Source organism: Acomys russatus, chromosome 32 (assembly GCF_903995435.1).
Source record: "Acomys russatus chromosome 32, mAcoRus1.1, whole genome shotgun sequence".
In the NCBI taxonomy this organism is placed as follows: domain Eukaryota; kingdom Metazoa; phylum Chordata; class Mammalia; order Rodentia; family Muridae; genus Acomys; species Acomys russatus.
In genome coordinates, this window is record NC_067168.1 from 27,468,705 (window position 1) to 27,489,077 (window position 20,373).

Genomic DNA, 20,373 nt, shown 5'->3' on the forward strand with positions numbered 1-20,373 from the left:
TACAAATCTCTGAGAAAGACTAGATTACATGTTTTGCTTTGTTTGGTTTGGTTTTTCATGTGTAATCTTCACGTAAATTTAAACCTTTCTATTTAAGCTCACTTTAGGTTGATCTTTGAACATTTTCTTACAGTTTGAAAGACTGTAGAATTACAGTGTACTCACGTGAATGTATTCACATACGCTAAGTCAGCCATGAATCTTTTTAATGAGTTCCGTTCTGGAAAGTTACTAATTTGATGTTGGTTACTGTAGAAATCATTCTTTTTTTGGTTGCTTGTTGGATTTTGGTTTTTGGTTTTTTCGAGGCAGGGTTTCTCTGTGTAGCCTTGACTGTCCTAGACTCGCTTTGTAGACCAGGCTGGCCTCGAACTCTCAGAGATCCATATGCCTCTGCCTCTGCCTCCCAAGTGCTGGTATTAAAGGCGTGCGCCACCATCGCCTGGCATCATTCATTTTTAAAAATTAAATATTGTAAATTATTTTTATTTCATTTTATGTATATGGGTGTTTTGCCTGCATCTATATATGTACAATCATGTGCATGCCTGGTGCCTGAGACGGTCAGAATAGAGTATTAGCTCCTCTGGGACTGGTGTTAATGATGTTTGTGAGCCAAAATGTAGGTGCTGGAAACTGAAGCTAGGTCTTCTGCAAGAGCAACAAGTGTTCTCGCCTGCCAAGCCATCTCTCTAGTCCCAACAATAATCAGTTTTAAAGATCTGTTCGTTTGGGGCTGGAGAGATGGCTCAGAGGTTAAGTGCACTTGGCTGCTCTTCCAAAGATCCTGAGTTCAATTCCCAGCAACCACATGGTGGTTCGCAACCATCTACAATGAGATCTGGTGTGCAGGTGTACATGCAGGGAGAGCACTGTATACATAATAATAAATAAATCTTTTTTTTAAAATCTGTTCATTTTTACTTATGTGGCAAGGGGGTATGAGGTACATGTATTTGTGCATACAGGTGCCTGTAGAGTCCAAAAGAGGGTGTCAGATCCCCCGGAGCTGGGGTTACAGCCAGTTGTAAATCAGATAGTGTAGGTGGTAGGAATCCAACTCAGGTCACTTTAAGAGCAATATGCAACAGAGGCAACTAACGTAGCCCAGAGGGGCTTGCTGAGACTGAAGCACCAACCAAGGACCATGCTTGAACTGAAACCTGGGCCCCTTACAAATATGTACCCAATGGGTTGCTTGATGTTCATGTGGGTCCCCTAGTAAGGGGAGCAGGGGGCTCTTTAACAAGGACTCTGTTGCATGCTTTAGATCACTTCCCCCTGGTGAAGCTGCCTTGCCAGGCCACCGAGGAAGCAGATGTGCGCAGTCCTAATGTGCCTTGATGTGCTGGGCCAGGGCTGGGGGTACTTCCTTTTTCTGATGAGTAGGAGGGGGAGAGAGAGGGTAGGACCAGGAGGAGAGAAGGGAGGGGTATACAGTTGGAATATAATGTAAATAAATGTATTTATTAATTTTAAAAATAAATAAAAATAATATTTAAAAGAACAATATGCAGTCTAAGAAGCAAGATGACTAAAAACCAACAGAAGTATTGTTCACACACAATGCATGTGCTAGTCAGAAGAATTTTTAGGAATGGATTCTTTCCTTCCACTGTGGGATCTAGGATTGACCTCAGATCACAAAGGCTTGTACGGGAAATGCTTTGACCAGCTGAGTCATCTTATTGTATTGCATTTTGAAACACTTTTTTTTCCCTCTTGGTTTCTCAAGAGACGGTTGCTCTATGTAACAGTCCTGGAACTTGCTTTGTAAACCAGGCTGGCCTTGAACTCACAGAGATCTGCCTGCCTCTATCTCCAATATTGGGATTAAAGGCATGCTTCATCAAGCCACCTAAAACATTTTCTTTCCAAAGAGAATTCCTCAGAAATGTTAACAAAAACTATGTAATAAATATATATATTACTGTACTCCTATTTATTATATTCTGAGTTTTTCTTGTTTATATATGTAATCATTAAAATTACTTATGGATCACCTAATATAAATTGGATACTGTATTAATTAGAATTCAGATTTCAGTGAGGCTTGGTCATAGTGATACCTTAAAGTCCTCATAGCACCATAATAAAACTTGCTTCAGAGAATAGTAGTGCCCAAAAAACCAAGTACCAAAGTGGGAATTTTTATTCATAAAGTTATTTTACAGATATCTAAGTTACTTTCATAGATATCTCCTAATTTAATTAGTAGGAAGTTCCTATGGCATCCTAGACATGTGATAGATAAAGTACCAAAGTGTCTGAGTGGACTTAGTTAATTAAGAGTTGTCACTGAGAGTTATCAGTGTTATCTCTTCATAGCCATGCTGTACTTTATTTTTTAGCCTATGAACCTTGATAAAGGAATTTTGTGGGGATGTTTTCTGGTCTTAGTTTTAAGACTGTATTTGGAAAGCAGTTGGTCCTGTCACCTTACATATAAAGTTGTGACTTTACATCTGGAAAACTGTTCTTGCTTTTTGCTTACCAGTTGTTGGTCTCTCTTCATTGCGTGTGCATAGTACTTGTGTGGGATTTCCACCTGTCTTGCTGCTTAGTGTACCATATTCTGTGAGCTAGTTCTGCAGATTGTCCACTGCCTCCCCTGTATCATTGTTGCCCTCCACAATTGTTGTATACTGTCTCCCCACTTGTGTTGCTGTGACAGAATACCTGAGGCTGGATGTTTAAGATCAGGCAACTTCTGTCAGTTTCTAGTTCTGACCACCGCCAGCATCTCTCATTCTGCAATTGGGTTTGGCTTTCATTATAATCAGCTCTTTATAAACAAGAGATGAGCATCTCTTTAAATTTTGTCTAAAAGCAACATTTGGCTTGAACTGGCCATATAGTGACCTGGACCTGTCATTTTCTCTTTTTAGTATTGCAGTGTCACTTAGTGTTCTAGAATAACTATTGCTCTTACAAAACACTGTGACCAAGTGCAAGGTGGGGAGAAAGCAGTTATTTTACTTACTTTTTTTTTTTAAATTGCAGTTCGTCATTAAAGGTGTTCAGGGCAGGAACCTAGAGGCCATTAAAGGGTGCCTCTAACTGACTTGCTCAATATGGCTTGCTCAGTCTGCTTTCTTATAGAGCCACAGGCCATCAGCCTGTGGACTGGGCCCTCCTACATCAATCACTAATTAAGAAAATGCTCTGCAGGCGTGCCTGCAGCCAGATCTTATGGAGGCATTTTCTCAGTTGAGGTTCCCTCCTCTAGGATGACTCTAGCTTGTGTCAAATGGGTATAAAAACTAGCCAATACACTTATAGCCACCATTCAATTCTGCAGTTCTTATTTTTGTTATTGATATCACAGCTTCAAATATTTGAGTGTTACACAGTTAGCATACATTGCCTTTCACCCACAGGTAAGAATATTAGCAAATATACTGCTATTCTGTATCAGTAACTGTCACGTATTACTATCTTCAACTAATCTAGTCCAAAGTGCAATCTTAAAAGACTTCCTCGGGGACTAGTGAGATGGCTCAGTGGTTAAGAGCACTGGCTGCTGTCTTTAAAAAAAAAAAAAAAAAAAAAAAGACTAGCGTGGCAGCTTCTCTGTTAGTCCATGGTCCCGATAAGCCAATCCTGATTCTGAGTTATTGGTCTTTTAATGGAGTCATGTTCTGAGACATGGATCATTTGACCCTTTCATCTTTGTACGAATTTATATAGTGTATTTATGTACAAACGAGATAATATAGATAAATCACTATAGGCTTCTTGAAGTAGACCAGAAACTCGGTAAACATGAAATGATTGAGGCTGCTGTTACTCAGCATACTGCCTTACTGCAAATTTCTTAGGTATATGAAAATAATAAATATACTACAGTGAATTCATAAGGAAGTAATATAGCTATTATTGGATATTTTATATTATACTGAATTCTATGCATACAGTAGTTTGTCTATACCTTCATGATCACAAACACATCAATAACACATTTCACTGATGCTTAAATGGCCAAAGTGCCCCTAGTCAATAAGAACTCTTTGGCTTCATTATTATCTTACACATTTTATGTATGTAATCCTTCCTTGACTGAAACATAACTTTGTAGCATGTGACTTTATTGAGGTTTTGTATTCAACTATAGCCAGTAAGAAAATGAGGAAAGTATAATAAATGAAGAAAACAAACAAAAATGTGATTTCAGAGTTTTATTATGATGTTTGTTCCTTCCTATTGGGGGAAGTTCTTACCTTTACAAATGATTTCACAAGGAACTTTAAAAAATAAATTGTAACCATGCATGGTAGCACACATCTGTAATCCCATTGAGGCAGAGGCAGGAGGATCTGTCTGAATTCAAGGCCAGCCTGGTCTACAAAGAATCCAGAACAGCCAAAGCTACTCAGAGAAACTCAGTCTTGAAAACACAGAAACCAAACAAAACAAAACAAATGCACCTTATATTTTATTACTTACAGGAAATAAGATTATACTTTTTAAAAGTAAGAATTATTTATATGTATGTCTTTGTATGAATGTTTGCCATGTGTGTACTTGCCTGCGGAGGCTAGAAGAGAGCATTGGATTCCCCATAGCTGAAGTTGCAGGCAGTTGCAAAAATCCTGACATGGATGCTGGGAACTGAACAACAGGTGCCTTTAACCTCTCAGTTGTGTCTCCAGCCCTGAGTTACACAGTTTTATCCTCAAGTCTTTTGGATCTATTCTGGCTGGTTCTTGGCTATGGTCAGTTCCCGCAAAAAGGGTAGAATTAAGACCCAATATCAGCCCAGCTCTGTAGCACACACACCTGTAATGTCAGCACTCAGAGAGGAAGAGGCAGGCAGATCTCTGTGAGTTCGAGGCCAGCATGGTCTACAAAGCAAGTCCAGGACAGTCAAGGCTATACAAAGAAACCTTGTCTTATTAAAAATAATAATTATATAGAGAGAGAGAGAGACAGACAGACAGACAGACAGACAGAGACAGACACAGGGGCTAAAGGACTAGCCAACTAAAAGAGACTTGGTCTTTTGCCATGCACAGATACTTTAAGTTCCTCCTTAGCCCTTAGAGAGAAAGCATCATTTTGTTCAGTGATATCTAGAAATTACTTGAAAATGTATTAAGCAATTATGCATATCTCTTTACAGATGAGTTTAGTGACATCTCATTTATTCATCCCATTAATGACTGTGGAAGATAGTGATGTTACAAAAATCCTCAATGTGAAAAATCACATCATTCCACAGAATACTTTGTTCAAACTTTTATCATTATATTCCTGTATTTAATTCTTAAGAACAATTTTATAAATGCCATAATAGCTGGTGTATGTGTCATTTCATGTGCAGCTAACAAGCTATTGAATTAAAAACTAAAATCTAATTTTGTTTGGTTCTAGAGTGGATTGACATTGTTAAGTGTTGAATTTAAATATGAAATTAGAGCATGGAAACCTCAATCTTACTTGAATTCTCTGATATTGTTACATAGACTTCTAGATGATGTTGAATGTACTTTGTGCTCCAACATCCTCTGTTCAAATTCAATGCCTTTGTTTAGGATGCTCTGCTGGGATGAACATTTAGCTCGGTAGGAGATAGCAGTATTCTAATGAATAGGTAGCATTTCTAAGACTCTTCTTTTTTAATAGGAGTTCGTCTTGGTTTTAAATAGTTGACTACTTACCTGTTTCCCTAGCTGCTTTCCTCTCAGTGATATAGAAAAGCATTTAAAATATTGGTTGGATAAATAAATGATGGTTTTCTAATAGAAAATTGTTTTGTTGATCATTCTGTAGTTATAAGCAGAATAAATGAGCATACCATTTTTTAAAAGATTCATTTATTTGTTTGTTTGTTTGTTTGTTTGTTTCATGAGTGCTCTATCTACATGTGTACCTGCCTGCCAGAACAGGGCATCAGATCACATTATAGATGGCTGTGAGCCACCATGTGGTTGCTGGGAATTGAACTCAGGACCTCTGAAGAGCAGTCACTGCTCATAACCTCTGAGCCATCTCTCCAGCCTGAGCATACCATTTTCTAGCTACAACAATAATAGATTATACACTTAATGTACCACAAAGGCATATGGACATTATTTTGTGATCAGACATAGTTTCTAAATATTTGATAAAGGTTTAAGTTATTTTAAAGTAACTAAGAATTTTTCCTGCATTTTTGTTAAATCTTGTGTTGACTCAGACTATGCAGTTGATTTTTCTCATTTAGATCGAATTTAAGTATGAAATAAGTTGAATAATTAGCTTGAGGTTTATTTTATTCTGCATACTCATTTCTTTTAACTTTTAAAGAATGGAAATGACCACTTCTTCTGTTTCTCTTTGTGTTTCTGAAGCAAGGGGAAGTCAGACTGAAGTGTTTGAAAGCTCTACAAAGCCTGTATACCAATAGAGAATTATTCCCCAAATTGGAGCTATTTACTAATCGGTTCAAGGTAAGTGTTAGAATGATAAACTTTCATTTTTCTCTTTGCAAATGCCACTTATACCTTCATTGACAAATGGCATTACCATGATGTGTTTGCTTTCTAATTTTTATTATTGTTTTATCAACTTGCAAAGTATTTAGTGTCATTGTGGCGATTTTCACTGTGCCTAGTTTTTGTTGTCCCTTCTCCCCAGCTTTCTCCCTGTTCTTCTGCCTGCCCTCTACCCTTCTACCTCAGGGCCTTCTTTTAGCTTTTGTATTGTGTATGTTCTTTACCCGTTACCCCTTTCTTAAAGCCCGTTTCCCCTCTCGTCCTTTTTCCAGTGCCATGACTTATTCCCCACTAGCACTTTCATATAGATATATAATTATTAAAATACGTAGTTTACATGTGAGAAGAAGAGCATGTGTGGTTATTCTTTCTGAATGTTGCCTTAATAATTTTCAGGTCTGTCGTTTTCTAGGAAATCTTATGATTTCACTTTTCTTCATAACTGAATAAAATTTAATTTTTTCATAATCTTATTAGTTGACAGACATCTAGAATGATTCTATTTTCTTGCCATTGTAAATAGAATATTAAAAAAACATGGATCTATAAGTATCTCAGTGGTGAAATACAGTCTTTGGGATAAGCACTGACCTCCACACTGATTTTTTTTATAAAGTCTGCAAGAGAATAAATTTCTACAACTGTGAATAAGGTTCTCTATCTCCACGTCCTTACCCATACTCATCTTTTCCTTTTTTGGTGATTGTGACTGGGATAAGTCTAGATCTCAAAATGGATTTTATATTTCCCCACAGCTAAGAATGTTGAATATTTTTTAAATGTTCACTGGTCATTTCTATTTCTTCTTTTGAGAGCTATTTAGTTCAATAGTTTGGGAGTTGCAATTTTGATTTTTACAATTCTTCATATATTTTAGCTACTGCCACCCTGTCTAAAGTATAGCAGTCAAAGATTTTCTTCCATCCTATACAGTTTTCCTTCCTGTGAAGGAGCTTTTTAGTTTCAGATAGTCATATTCTTCAATTTTTTGGACTGTCTGCTTCGCTACCCAGAAACTTCTTGCCTATGTCTATATCTTAAAGTGTTCCCCCTCAATAATTTTAGTGTTTCAGGTTTTAAGATCTCTAATCCATTTGAATTAATTTTGATCCTGGAAAAAGAAATAAAGGTATAATTTCATAAGTGTATCCACTTGTTTTGCTAACACCATTTGTTGAATAGGCTTGTTTTGGTTAGGTTTGGCTTTCTAGCCTGTATTGTTTGCAACATTGCCTAAATTTAGATAGGTTTACCTGTGTGTATTTGTTTCTGAGGACTTTGGCCTCATATCTGTTTTGTTTTGTTTTGTTTTTCTCCCAATACTTTGCTGTTTTTGTCATTGTCACTATGTATAATATGAAGTCAGGTATTGTGATGTCTCTAGTAGTATTCTTTCTGCTTAGGATTATTATGATCCATAAAACATTAATTCTATCAACCAAAGCGTGTAAGGCAGTGGTTCTCAACCTGTGTATCATGTGATTTCTTTGGGGTCAAACAGTCCTTTCACAAGGGTTGCCTAAGACCATCAGAAAACACATTTTTAGATTACAATTCATAACAGCAACAAAATTAAAGTTATGAGGTAGCTAAGAAAATAATTTTGTGTCCAGGAGTCACCACAGCATGAAGAACTGTGTTAAAGGGTGGTTGGGGTCACAACATGAGGAAATGCTTTAAAGGGTCGCAGCATTAGAAGGGTTAGGTCGTTTTTGTCATCTAGTGTCTTCAGTTTATTTCTTTACTGTCTTTAAATTTTGTCTGTTGAATTCTTTCACTTAATTGTTTTGATTCCTAGGTGTTTCATTTTGTTTTGTTGTGTGTTTGGGGGGGTGGTTGTTGTTGTTGTTGTTGTTGTTGTTGTTGTTGTTGTTGTTGTTGTTGTTTGGACTTACATGCCATGACACAAATTTGGAAGTCAAAAGAAAACTTCAAACTCAAGTGTTTTTCCCTCCCAGTTCTTAAGTCTCAGGCTCAGGCTCAGGTTGCTCAGCTTATGAAACAAATTAGCTTATCTATTGAGCCTTCTCACCCTCCTATCACCTTTGAGCTTATTGTGAATGTGATTTTTTTTTTCCTCCCTAATTCCTCTTCAGCAAATCACTTGTTGGTGTATGAAGAGGCTGCTGGATTTTATGTTGATTTTTGTATCCTGTAAATTTACCAAATTTATCGATCTGTTTCCTGCTAGCATCTGTTGTTTGATGAGCATGTTAATGTCATCTGCAAATAGGCATATTTGCCTTTTTTGTACAACTTTTTTCTCTTATGGATCTCTTGGCTTGATGCTCTAGTTAAACTTCAAGCTCAATTCTGAATAAGAGTGAAGAGAAGAGTGTACCTTTCTCTTTCCTGATTTTAGAGAAAATGCTGTTTCCCACCTACTATACTATTGGCTATAGATTTGCCATATATAACTTTTGTTATTTTGAGGTATACTCTTTCTAATTTCTTCAGGACATTTGCTGTGAAAACATATTCAACTTTGTCAGTTTTTTTTTTTTTCCTGTTTCTATTTTTTTTTTCATATGTCTTAAGTCTGTCATGTGATTTGTTATGGTCATTGATGTTCATGTGTTAAACCAACGTTGCATATCTGGGATGAAATTATTGGTAGTATAGGATCTTAGTGTGTTTTTAAATTTGATTTCAACATATTTTCATTTTTATTGTATCTTTATGTAGTAGTTTTAATGTGAGGATAAGACTAGCTTAATAGAACTGATACAGTAAATATCCTTTTCTGTTTTATGGAACGTAGTGAGAGTCATTAGCATTAGATTGTTAAAAGTGTCATTGACTCAATGCTGAATCCCTCACTCCTGGGCTTTTGTTTGTGGGGAATCTCTCTTGCTGCATCAGTCTTACTGCTTAATGTAAGTCTGTGTATCAGTAATTTGCATTAGTCATATGAATTTAGAATTTTATCCATTTTTTCTAACTGTCCAGCTTTTTGAAGTAAGTTTTCAAAGTGATCAGTAACAATCTAGATTATTTTGAAGTCTGTCCGAATATCTCCCTTTTAATCTTTAATTTTATTGATTAGGTCTTCTTTCTCTTTTGCTTCCTCTGGCTAGGATTTTATCAACTTTGTTAATCTTTTTAAAGAACAGTTCTGATTAGTTAGTTCTACCTATCCCCTTAGACTTCTATTTCATTAATTTTTTCCCCTAATGATTTCTGTGTATTGGTTTGTAATTGGCTTCTTGTTTTTCTAGAGCTTTGAGATATATAGAGGTTGGATTATTTATTAGAGATCTTTGAGTTTTTTTAAATGTGGCCCGTAAGCTTTCTTCTCAGGACTGCTTTGGATGTATTCAAGGGCAGGTTCTGGTAGGTCATGCTGTGGGTTTTATTTGATCCTAGCAGTTTTCTAACCCCCCTTATTTCTTCAGTTATCCATCATTTATTCAAATGTATGTCATCCAATTTTGTGCTGTTTTTGAGGTTTTTCCTACTGTTCATGTCTAATTACTTTCTGCTATGATCTGATTATATCCTATTAACTATTTCAAGTCTTTATTTAACTGTTTCTTTTAGCTTAAAATTCTTTTCCGTTCTCCTCCCCCCCCCCCTTCCTTTTTCTCCTCCCCCTTCTTTTTTGTTGAGGGTGGGTTAAGACGGGTTACTCTGTGTAGCCCAGGATGTCCTAGAACTTGCTCTGTAGACTAGGTTGATCTTGAAATCTGTAGACTTGGTTGGCGTCACAAGCACTGGTATTAAAGGTGTGCACCACTACTGCCTGCCTGGTTACAATTTTCTGAAAGGCTCTCTGTGCCATAGGAAAGAACATCCTTCTACCTGTTGTATGGAATATTGTAGATGTGTTAAATATTGATAATTGATCTGTGATGTAATTTAGCTCTGCCATTTCTTCCTTTTCATTTCGGAAGACCTATTTAAGTATGAGAATTTAATATTGAGGTCTTCACCATTGTGATGTGACTTTTATGATGTTTTTAGTGTTTGTTTTATAGAATTATTAGCTCTAAGTTTGGTTCTTAGATTATCATAATACTTATTTCTTATTTCTTTCCCCTTAGTTTGTAGTGCCCTCTTTGTTCCTTCTAAGTAGTTTCTATGTGAAGTCTATGAGTTATTTTTAGAGACAAACGATATACATTAAATCTTGTGTCTTACTCCAGTCACTTCATCTTCATCTTCATCTTTTTTAATGTTTTGACTCTGTCCTCCATCCCTGAATTTTTTTTCTTCCATTTGCTCTTATATTTTTATGCTTTCTGCTGTATTGTTTTAATTTATTGGTTGATTTTTTTTTTCATTTGCTCAATTTCACTTTAGCTCTTCTCAGTATCTTCACCAAAAGAAGTTCCCTTGCTGAATTGTTCTTTTCTGTTTTTAAAGTTTTCTACCAAGTGACTGATTAAATTATCTAATTTTTTTTTTAGAATGTTCTTGCCTTGTCTTGAATTTATTTCCTCATCTGTTTTAGTTCTATGATCACTAATTATTTTTAGAAGTAGCACTGTGAAATTGCTGTGGGTTTTTTAGTTTTTATATTATTTTTGGTTTGGAGCATTGATATGTTATTTGTCGGGGGGGTCACAGTAGAATCTTCGTGTTTTTATGTTTTATAATCTGTTGTTTTTAATTTCCCCCTTTTCCAGTTTTTTTATTTATATTATTTTGTGTGGGGGGTTTTTTGTTGTTTGTTTTTTGTTTTGTTTTGTTTGTTTTTTCTTTTTGGTCAGACTGTCTTTGTTTCAATTCATGTTGAGAGCAGAGGGAGCCATGGAGTCAAACTACTATAAAAGTACAATGGTTTGCCAGCATTCCCTGTGTTAGCCACGAGGTTCAAGGACTGTAGCAATAGGGTTGGAAAAAATGTAATAAGGCATGTGTGTGTTTGCTAAGAGAATCAAATTTAAGAAGTGAAATGAAGAAATGGAGAAGGGGGAAATTAATTTGTGTGTGCGTGCGTGCGTTCATGTGTGTGTGTGAGTGCCAGAGAGATGGCTCTGCAAGCAAAGGTGCTTAATGCCAGGCCCAATGGCCTGAGATTTCCTTAGAGCCCACATGTTAGAAGAAGAGAAACATTGATTGCCTTCTATATGTATACAGTCAAACACAAAGTAAGTAAGTGTAACTTTAATGATAAAATAATAATAATAATGATCCAGAAAAAGAAAATGTGCCCTGAATTAATGTTTCTTCCAGCTTAGAAGATATGGTCTTGGGTTTTAGTAGTAGTAATGGTGCTGCTGCTGGTGCTGGTGGTGGTGGTGGTGGTAGTAATGGTAATGGTGGTGGTGGTAATGGTGGTGGTGGTGGTAATGGTAATGGTGGTAATGGTGGTGGTAGTAATGATAATGGTGGTGGTGGTAATGGTGGTGGTGGTGGTAATGGTAATGGTGGTAATGGTGGTGGTGGTGGTGGTGGTGGTGGTAATGGTAATGGTGGTGGTGGTGGTGGTGGTGATGGTGGTGGTGGTAATGGTGGTGATGGTGGTGGTGGTGGTGGTGGTAATGGTGGTAGTGGTAATGGTGGTGGTGGTGGTATATCTGACTCTGAATGTAGGGAATAATGAATAGGCTGTTTGTGTCAGTAATTCTATGTCTATGCAGAGAGGTGTTTTTTATTTGTTTTGTTTTTTGTTTTGTTTTGGCTTAAGGTCGCTTCCATATTTCTTTGATCTAATCTTTCTAGACTGTCTCTTTCATTGGTCCTTTGGGAATAATTTGGTGGGTATAGGGCTTTTTGTGCTGAGGCTCTAGGGGAATATGGAAAGCCGAGCCACTTGGATTTACCTTTTTTCCATTAGTCAGCATACTTCATTCAGTGATGGATAGCTTATCTTCACTGTGGGGCCCACAGAAGTATTGAGTCCATCTCAGTTTGACACCACCTTACCTACTTGTGCTCCTGTTGCAGTCCATGCTGGTTAGGCACTCCTGGTACTACCGCGATGCTGCAGCGTATTCCAGGTTCTGCTGCATTCTTCCTACAGTCTCCATCTCCTGCTCTTTAGGGCAGTGAAGGAGGTGGGGGTGTTGAGCCTAGCCTGTCTCCACACTTCATACCCTTTACCCTTTCTGTGCTACTTGTTTAAAACTTGTACTCCACTCTCTTCTGTTCACTCCACATCAGAGTTTTCAGCAGGAAGACCTCTCTCTGTCTGTCTCTCTCTCTCTCTCTCTGTCTCTGTCTCTCTCTCTCTCTCTCTCTCTCTCTGTCTCTGTCTCTCTCTCTCTCTCTCTCTCTCTGTCTCTCTCTGTGTCTCTGTCTCTCTCTGTCTCTGTGTCTCTCTCTCTCTCTCTCTCTCTCTCTCTCTCTCTCTCTCTCTCTCTCTCTCTCTCTGTCTCTCTCTCTCTCTCTAGCTGTATAGTAGCTTTCCAGTCAGTGCTCAGAGTTCTGTGTAGCTACGGTTACCAACTGGTGCCTTTACAGAGAAAATCCTGCCTTCTCCTATATCTGTTTATAATAGTTCTTTCTTATATTTCTGTATTGGTGGCTTTCTCCTGCTCTCTTCTATGCAGTCTTACATACATGGCTTTTAATCCACTATCTTGCCACTAGTCACCTGTATTTTATTTTATTTTTTTAAGTAAGGTCATATGAAATAGATGAATAAATCTGCTTCACAACATATGTATCCAACAGGAGCTCTCACTTACAGCATTGAAAGAACTTTATTGCTTAAAATAAGGTTTTGAAATGTGTTAGTTTTTTAACTGAAGGTTTAGTTGACATAGTGTTTAGGCAATGCCAGCTGATGAGAAACATTTTCAGGTACACCTTTAATCACAGCCCTGGGGAGGCCGGTGAATCTCTGTAGGTTCTAAATCAGTCTGGTCTACGTAGTTAGTTCAGGCTAGCCAGGGCTGTATAGCAAGCTTCTGTCTCAAACAAACATGCAAAAACTACATCCCATTTGTATAAGTTGGTTTTAATAGTAAAACTTCCCAAGGGAGGCATGGTGGCACACTCCTTTTTAATTCCAGCTCTTGGGAGGCAGAGGCAAATGAATCTCTTTGCCAGCAAAGGTTACATAGTAAGTCTGGGTTTAGAAAAAGAAAGTAGACTAGTGATAACTTCCTACCTTTTCTTGATATTGCATATTTGCCTTAGAATACCTTCAGCCTGCCTTAGCTCATTTATATTCAAGGTTGACTTATTTTTAACTTCTTTCAGGATCGCATTGTATCAATGACTCTTGACAAAGAATACGATGTTGCTGTGGAAGCAATTCGATTGGTTACTCTGATACTTCAGTAAGTATAGTATCTGCTAACAGTCTGATCTTTTGATGCTGATGGTTTGGGGGTTTTTTGTTGTTGTTTGGGGTTTTTGTTTGTTTGTTTGTTTTGGATTAGGACATTAACAAGTACTTCACATGAAGGGTCTACTTTTACTTTTTAAGCTTCTGTTATAACCAGATGTATTTTAAGTAGTGGTGTTTGTTTTGAAACATGGCCTTGCTCTGCAGCCCAGACTTGGAACTTATTGTGTAGCATAGACTAGCCTCAAGTTGGAAAAATCCTCCTGCCTCAATTTCCTGAGTTCTAGGATTATAGATATGAGTTGTTTTTCATTTGAACTGATGTCTGTTTTCTCCATATAAAAGTTACTTGTGCAATAGAGAAAGGGCATCTATGAAGTGCCATGCTTTGCTATTTAAAACAAAAACTCAAGGCTTTAAAATGAAAGTTGCAAGTAGTCTTTTTTGTGAACATAGAAGTGAAAGATATTAAACAAGACTATAACATCAATTCTTTAAAGTTTTAAATAGATTGATAAATGATTTTATAGTTTTATTTGTAGTGTTTAATGAGCTAGAAAAATTCTGATAATGTGATTTCTAACAAAATTATTTTTAAAAAGTCTATTCTTACTGCTTTATGGTAGCACATTTGACCTGGGTACCTTTTCACATGCCTGCCAGGCTTTTCATAGTGTGGTTTCCTACTGTTGTCATGTTACACATGAGGACTGCTGTCCTAGACGATGCTCTCCTCTTTGGATATAATCCCTACTTATGGTTAATTCTCATATTTTTCCATGATGGGAATTGTGAAAACATACATGTTAAATGCCTTGTAACTTTGATGTGGCTTTAAATGTAAGAGCTGTGTAGTGCTCACCTTTAATCCCAGAACCATGGAGGAGAGCCCCACGCCAGCCAGGGTACACAGTGAGACACAAACTATCATATTTTGATATATTAGAAGAGTAAGATACTCATTTGATATGATTTTTATATGTGCTAATTATTAAATACAGTGTAGTTTCATTGTCATTATTAGCATTTAGCATTTTCCAATTAATTATTGTAAGGTATAGAAACCTTTCATTTTAAATTGATCTTATGTACAACACTTAAAACTCCTAAACATCTGATGCTTTCTTGATCTTATTGACTTTACCATGTAGATTACTAGAATATTCTGGACAAGTAATTTCAGCTTTTTTACTTTATGAATTCATATTTCTTCCCTTGTCTGAGCGCATAACTAGTAACCTTCTGATACTATTCTTGAGAGCAGATATTTTTTATGAAAGACATTTAAAATTTTTGGATGTTAATATTTTTAAATTGGTTTTTGTACTTTTGTAAATTGTTTATTTTTATTTGTGGCACTGGGAACCCAACCCAGGACCTGGTGCTCACTATACAAGTATTAGGTCAGAAAGCTGCATATTCTGTCAAAGTATATTGTGGTGAATGTTGAAATTTGCTTTTAATTTTGAGTGCTTTTAAATCTGTTAATTAACCTGAATTAAATTAGTATACCTAATTTAAACCACATTTGCTCTTTTTGAAGACTACATTTGAACATACTATATTTTGTTTTAAATATGTAATATGACATTACAGTAGATTGCTTTCATTTGGGTTTTTATTTGTGTGTTCATGTATAAATTTGATACATTTTAAACTAAAGTCACTTTTAGTTAATAGTTAGAAACAAAAAAATATGTGCGATGGGTAACATAATTCATTGGTAGAGTGTTTTCCTAGCATGCACATAGCCCTGGGTTTTAGTTTTAGCTCCATTACCACAAAAGAATAATATAAAAATTATCCCTATTAATGGAATAAATGTCAGTCTCTGTGACTTCATATATGTATCTACCTTGTTGTAACTGGAAGATACTGTTTCCTTAAAGTAATCAACCACTTTTGACTCCTGAAATCTTTCCACCTCCTTTTACACATAGATGTCTAAGCCTTGAGTGAGGAGGAGTATGAGTATTCCGGGCTGAGTACTCCAGAGTCACTCACTCTTTGCACATTGTTCAGTTGTGGCTCTGTGTTAATTACCATCAACTAAAAGAAGAAGCTTCTCTGATGGGGTTTGAGTGATCTAAGGTTATGGCAATGTATAATTAGTAATCATTTTATTGTTATGTTCATTTATCAGAATAATAGTATTAAGTTTTCCCCTGGGGTCCTTGATCTATGTATTCTCAGGTTCATGACCTCATTAACAGTTTTGAGTATGTGCTCCATCTCATAGAGGGAGCCTTAAATTGATTTTTAAAAAGTGGTTGGTTGCACCAGTGGGCGTATCTTCCAAGCAGGTTCTTATTGTAGTTCACAGACTTCATAGATGAGTTAGATTGATGTTGATTTTTCTTCTCTTGGAGTATGTATGGGACACTTGAATGCTAGCCAGGAGGGAGTGATGTTTCCAACTGAATACTAGCTAGATTTCTCCATGTTTATGCCTCATATAATGTGATATAATTGGCAGTTTTCTATAATGTTTTTAGGGAGGTTTCTTTAGACAACTCAGAAAGATGTGATATGTTCCTGGTATTGAGTATTTTATTTGGTAGCATAAATGTATTATGATAATATTTGCCACATGTTATCTCTCTTTTCCTCTGAGCCCCTCTTTTCAGTATATATAGCCTCAGTAATTTCACAGCTGAAGGAAATTACAGTACTACAGGCAACATAAGTTTTTCATTACTGTCTAAAATGGGTTTTGTTCATTTTTCTTTTTCTTTTTTCTTTAAAGATTTAGTTATTTATTATTATGTATACAGTACTCTGCCTGCATGTACATCTGCAGGCCAGAAGAGGACATCAGATCGCATTATAGATGGTTGTGAGCCACCATGTGGTTGCTGGGAATTGAACTCAGGACCTCTGGAAGAGCAGTCAGTGCTCTTAACCACTGAGCAATCTCTCCAGCCCCATTTCTCTTTTTCAATCTCTACTCTATTTGAATCTTTTTCTTCACAAATCACACCAGAGGTTTATCTATCTTACTATTTCCAAAAATGTCAAATCTTTTGGCTCACTTGTCTCATGTTTTTCAGTTATTACATATAAAGAAATGAGTTGACAATTAAATACTACCTTGTCTGTTTAGGGGGCAAAAAGATAGAACAAGCAGTGGTTTTGTAGACCTTCAGTCCTGAGTATATTGACTACTTTTATGTTTTCCAGTTTTATTATATTCTTTTATGTATATTTTTATCATCCACAGATATTTTATTTTAAAAGGGCAACATTCCTTTCTATTTCATCCTATTATCTGAGAATATGTTCTGAATGGTTTGGTCAGTGTTGAGTATATTTTTAAAATCAGCGGGGTTGGAGGACCAGCAAGATGGTTCCGCAGATAAAAGTGCTTCCCACCAAGCCTGGTTACTAGAGCTCCATCTAAGAGACGTTCACCGTAGAAGAAAAATATCAACTTCACGAGTGCTGTGACATGCACATATGCTATTCTTTACCCCCACAAAGTAGATTGGTCACTATAACAAAATTTAAAACAATCATTTTGGGTATATAGCTCTTGCCTAGCATGGACAGGCCTCACCTCAATCCCTTCGTGAAGAAAAATAAACAAGCATTTATATTTATCGATTATATATCTATTTTCAATACTTTGAATTTATTTATCTCATTTTTTTAAAGTATATGTATATGTGTCTCTCTGTGTGCCTACAGAAGCCAGAGGCGTCAAATATCCTAGATCTGGAGTTACATGTGGTTGTAAACCACTCATAGGTGCTCCAGATTCAAGAACAATACCTGCTGATAACCACTGGGTCTTCTCTGGAGCCTTGTTTACCATTTTTAAGAACAATGTATTAGTCTCCAGAAAGACAAGATGTTGATTTACCTTCCTTTCATATATTGCTGGGCATGCTTCATGGTGTATTGGTAGATATTTTTATGTTCATGATTCTTCCTAGTTATTTATGAAACATTCTTTCCTTTTAAACAATTATTTTAATACACTAAGCTAGATTATTTCTTTAAAAGTGTCTTTAACCATAAACTTAATAAATAGGCTGCCAAGTTTCAAAAATCTTTGATTTTTCCTGAACTTATTGGAATAGAAAGAATAGAAAATATTTGCTGTTTTACAGATATAATTGTTGCTCTCTATGTCTTACATAAGGCATTGGTTATATCTGTTCTTTTATGTATTCTTCAGAAATTTCTCACTGTCTAGGAGTTTGTGATTACAAATATATCATAGAAAGCAGTGTATCCTTTGTCTCTTTACCTTGTTGCCTAGAGCCTGACTTTCAGGTTTTCTACATTGGATCTGTTTACGCTATAGACAATTTTATTTGGCGAAGCCTTTTAAAACTATTCAAGCTGGTTCACTGTAATGTCCCACGTACGACCTCTAAGACACCAAGAGCTTATGAATGGAGGAATTACTCATTGCCCTCTAGCACTTAGGTTTTCTCTGCTTCCATGGACCCTCCTTTTTTTTTTTTTCCAAAGAACTCATTATACCCTTGCTGTGTATCAGTTCATAAACATATTCTTAAGATACATTTATAAAAGTTTTCATAATTTTCTGAAATTTGATGTATCTTATTAGGTTCATAAATATCTCATGACAGGGCTAGAGAGAGGACTCAGCAGTTAAGAGCACTGGCTGCTCTTCTGGAAGACCCAAGTTTCAGTTCCCAGCACCTACATGACAACCCACAACTGTCTATAACTCCAGTTCCAGGAGACCAAACACCCTCTCTGAGTCTCTACACTTAATTGGCTCATAGACATACATTCAGACAAAGCACTCATACCCATAAAAAAGTAAATAAAAATCTATAAAGGTTTCATTATATTACAATACTCTAACATTGTTTCATTTTTTTAATCACGTGTACTAATGCAATTTCATAGTCTCTTAATTTTATCTAGTTTAGTAATTTACTTGATAATGAGCTAAGAATCAAAATCTAGCTTACCGGTCTCTTATAGAATGTGCACGAAACGACCTGGCTTTACTTCTCTTGGCACGTAGGATTACTGGTAAACCTTCCCAAGTGACAGGTAAAATCACATTTTATATCCCATTATAAGCTCCTTTAAATATTTTTGTGCCATCTGTCAGTTCTGTTACTGTTTTTTTCCCCAACAAAGTTTCACAACCTGGCTCGGTCTGGCCTCAAACTCCCTCTCTTCCTTTCTTGACTTCTGGAGTGCTGAAATTATAGCCATAATTCTACATTTAGTAGAATATTTTCTTTTATTTGTCAGTTTGTATTTCTGAGATGTCACTTTAAATTGGGATTTTCCCCCTATGTGTTTATTTTTCCTGAGGGTATTTTCCCATTAGGCTGATAATACATAATTTGTTTCAGGATCCTGAGCCTGTTGCCCCCCCCCCCCTTAAAATTCAGGAGATATGAGTTGAACATTTATAGAGATATTTGTCCTAACATAATAACTTTTGCTTAGCAGTCCTGAAACCTGTCTGTCTCAGTTGTAGTCATTGAACCCTGGGATTACAGTATGGATAGATGTATAAAGTTAGTTCTCCATGTCTGTTGACAGTAAGAATGTTCCCTGCTTACACTATGCTGCCTGCCTCACATAAGGAAACAAGCATTGTTGGGATGTTAGGGAGAGTATATTTAAATACTTCGAGTTTATCTTCCATTTTTGACATTCATGATTTTCAACCAAGACTACAGTTTCTTCCTGGAATTGATGTAACTACTACAGTATTTTGCTGAGAAGAACATTCTAAATTTTATTTACTAGATTCCTGAAGTTCTTGGGTCCTAAGACATCTACATTTGAGAATCTATGAAATAAACTTGTAACTCTATATATTGCCAGGGACCTGTGCAGTCCAGTAATTATGCATTTGAGCTAATTGTTGAGCTATAATCATATTAGTTATTGAAAATATACAAATAATCAGGAAATGGTTGTCTCATGACAAAACTGCTTGAACCACAGATATGAGTAAATGAATATAATAGGAAAATTATGTTAGTAAAGGAAGAGCTGGGACTGGAAAGATGCCTCCTCAGCTCATAAGGAGGTTTGCCACCAAGCCTGATGATCTGAATTGAATCCCAGGGACCAACATGGTGGAAGAAAAGAACCAACTTTCACAAGTTGTCCTTTGACCAAATGAGGGCTACGACTGGTATACACACCAATAAGTAAACAAACAGACAGATAAATGTAATATTTAAGGGAATGGCTTATTAAGTGGGAAACTGACATTGTAAATAGGTAAAAAAATTATTTCATGGATACAGTTCTGGGAAGAACAGTTACCTAGCATGATGAACTGTCAAGTTTCTGTGATTCTGATGTAACTTTACATTTTCAGTGGAAGTGAAGAAGCTCTTTCCAATGAAGACTGTGAAAATGTTTACCATTTGGTATATTCAGCACATCGCCCTGTTGCTGTGGCAGCTGGAGAGTTCCTTCACAAAAAGTGAGTCAGTTATCTTGCAAAAAGGTACCACTTTTCTTTGTTGTTTTGTTTCAATTTAGTAGAAGAGTGCTAAAAATAAGTCTCAGTCATTAAAAGCACTTACTAATAATTTTCCAGTAGTGGAAGAGAGTACCAGTGGCTGATCATAGGGCTTAAATATCCCCTTCACTGTGCCTAGATGCTCTTGTAGCTCTGTAGCCTATTTCCTCTATCAT

The 20,373-nt window shown here is 36.3% G+C and overlaps 1 protein-coding gene across 4 annotated transcripts in view; it reads left to right on the forward strand.

The window, feature by feature from the left end:
* Window positions 1-20,373, forward strand: part of Stag1 (stromal antigen 1) — a 312,401-nt gene that overhangs the window by 194,351 nt on the left and 97,677 nt on the right. For all 4 annotated transcript variants that reach the window (XM_051140150.1, XM_051140149.1, XM_051140148.1 and 1 more), the window contains 3 exons: window positions 6,333-6,431; window positions 13,629-13,708; window positions 20,051-20,158. In XM_051140150.1, the coding sequence (XP_050996107.1) occupies window positions 6,333-6,431; window positions 13,629-13,708; window positions 20,051-20,158 (287 nt within the window). The remainder of the gene's footprint in view (window positions 1-6,332; window positions 6,432-13,628; window positions 13,709-20,050; window positions 20,159-20,373) is intronic.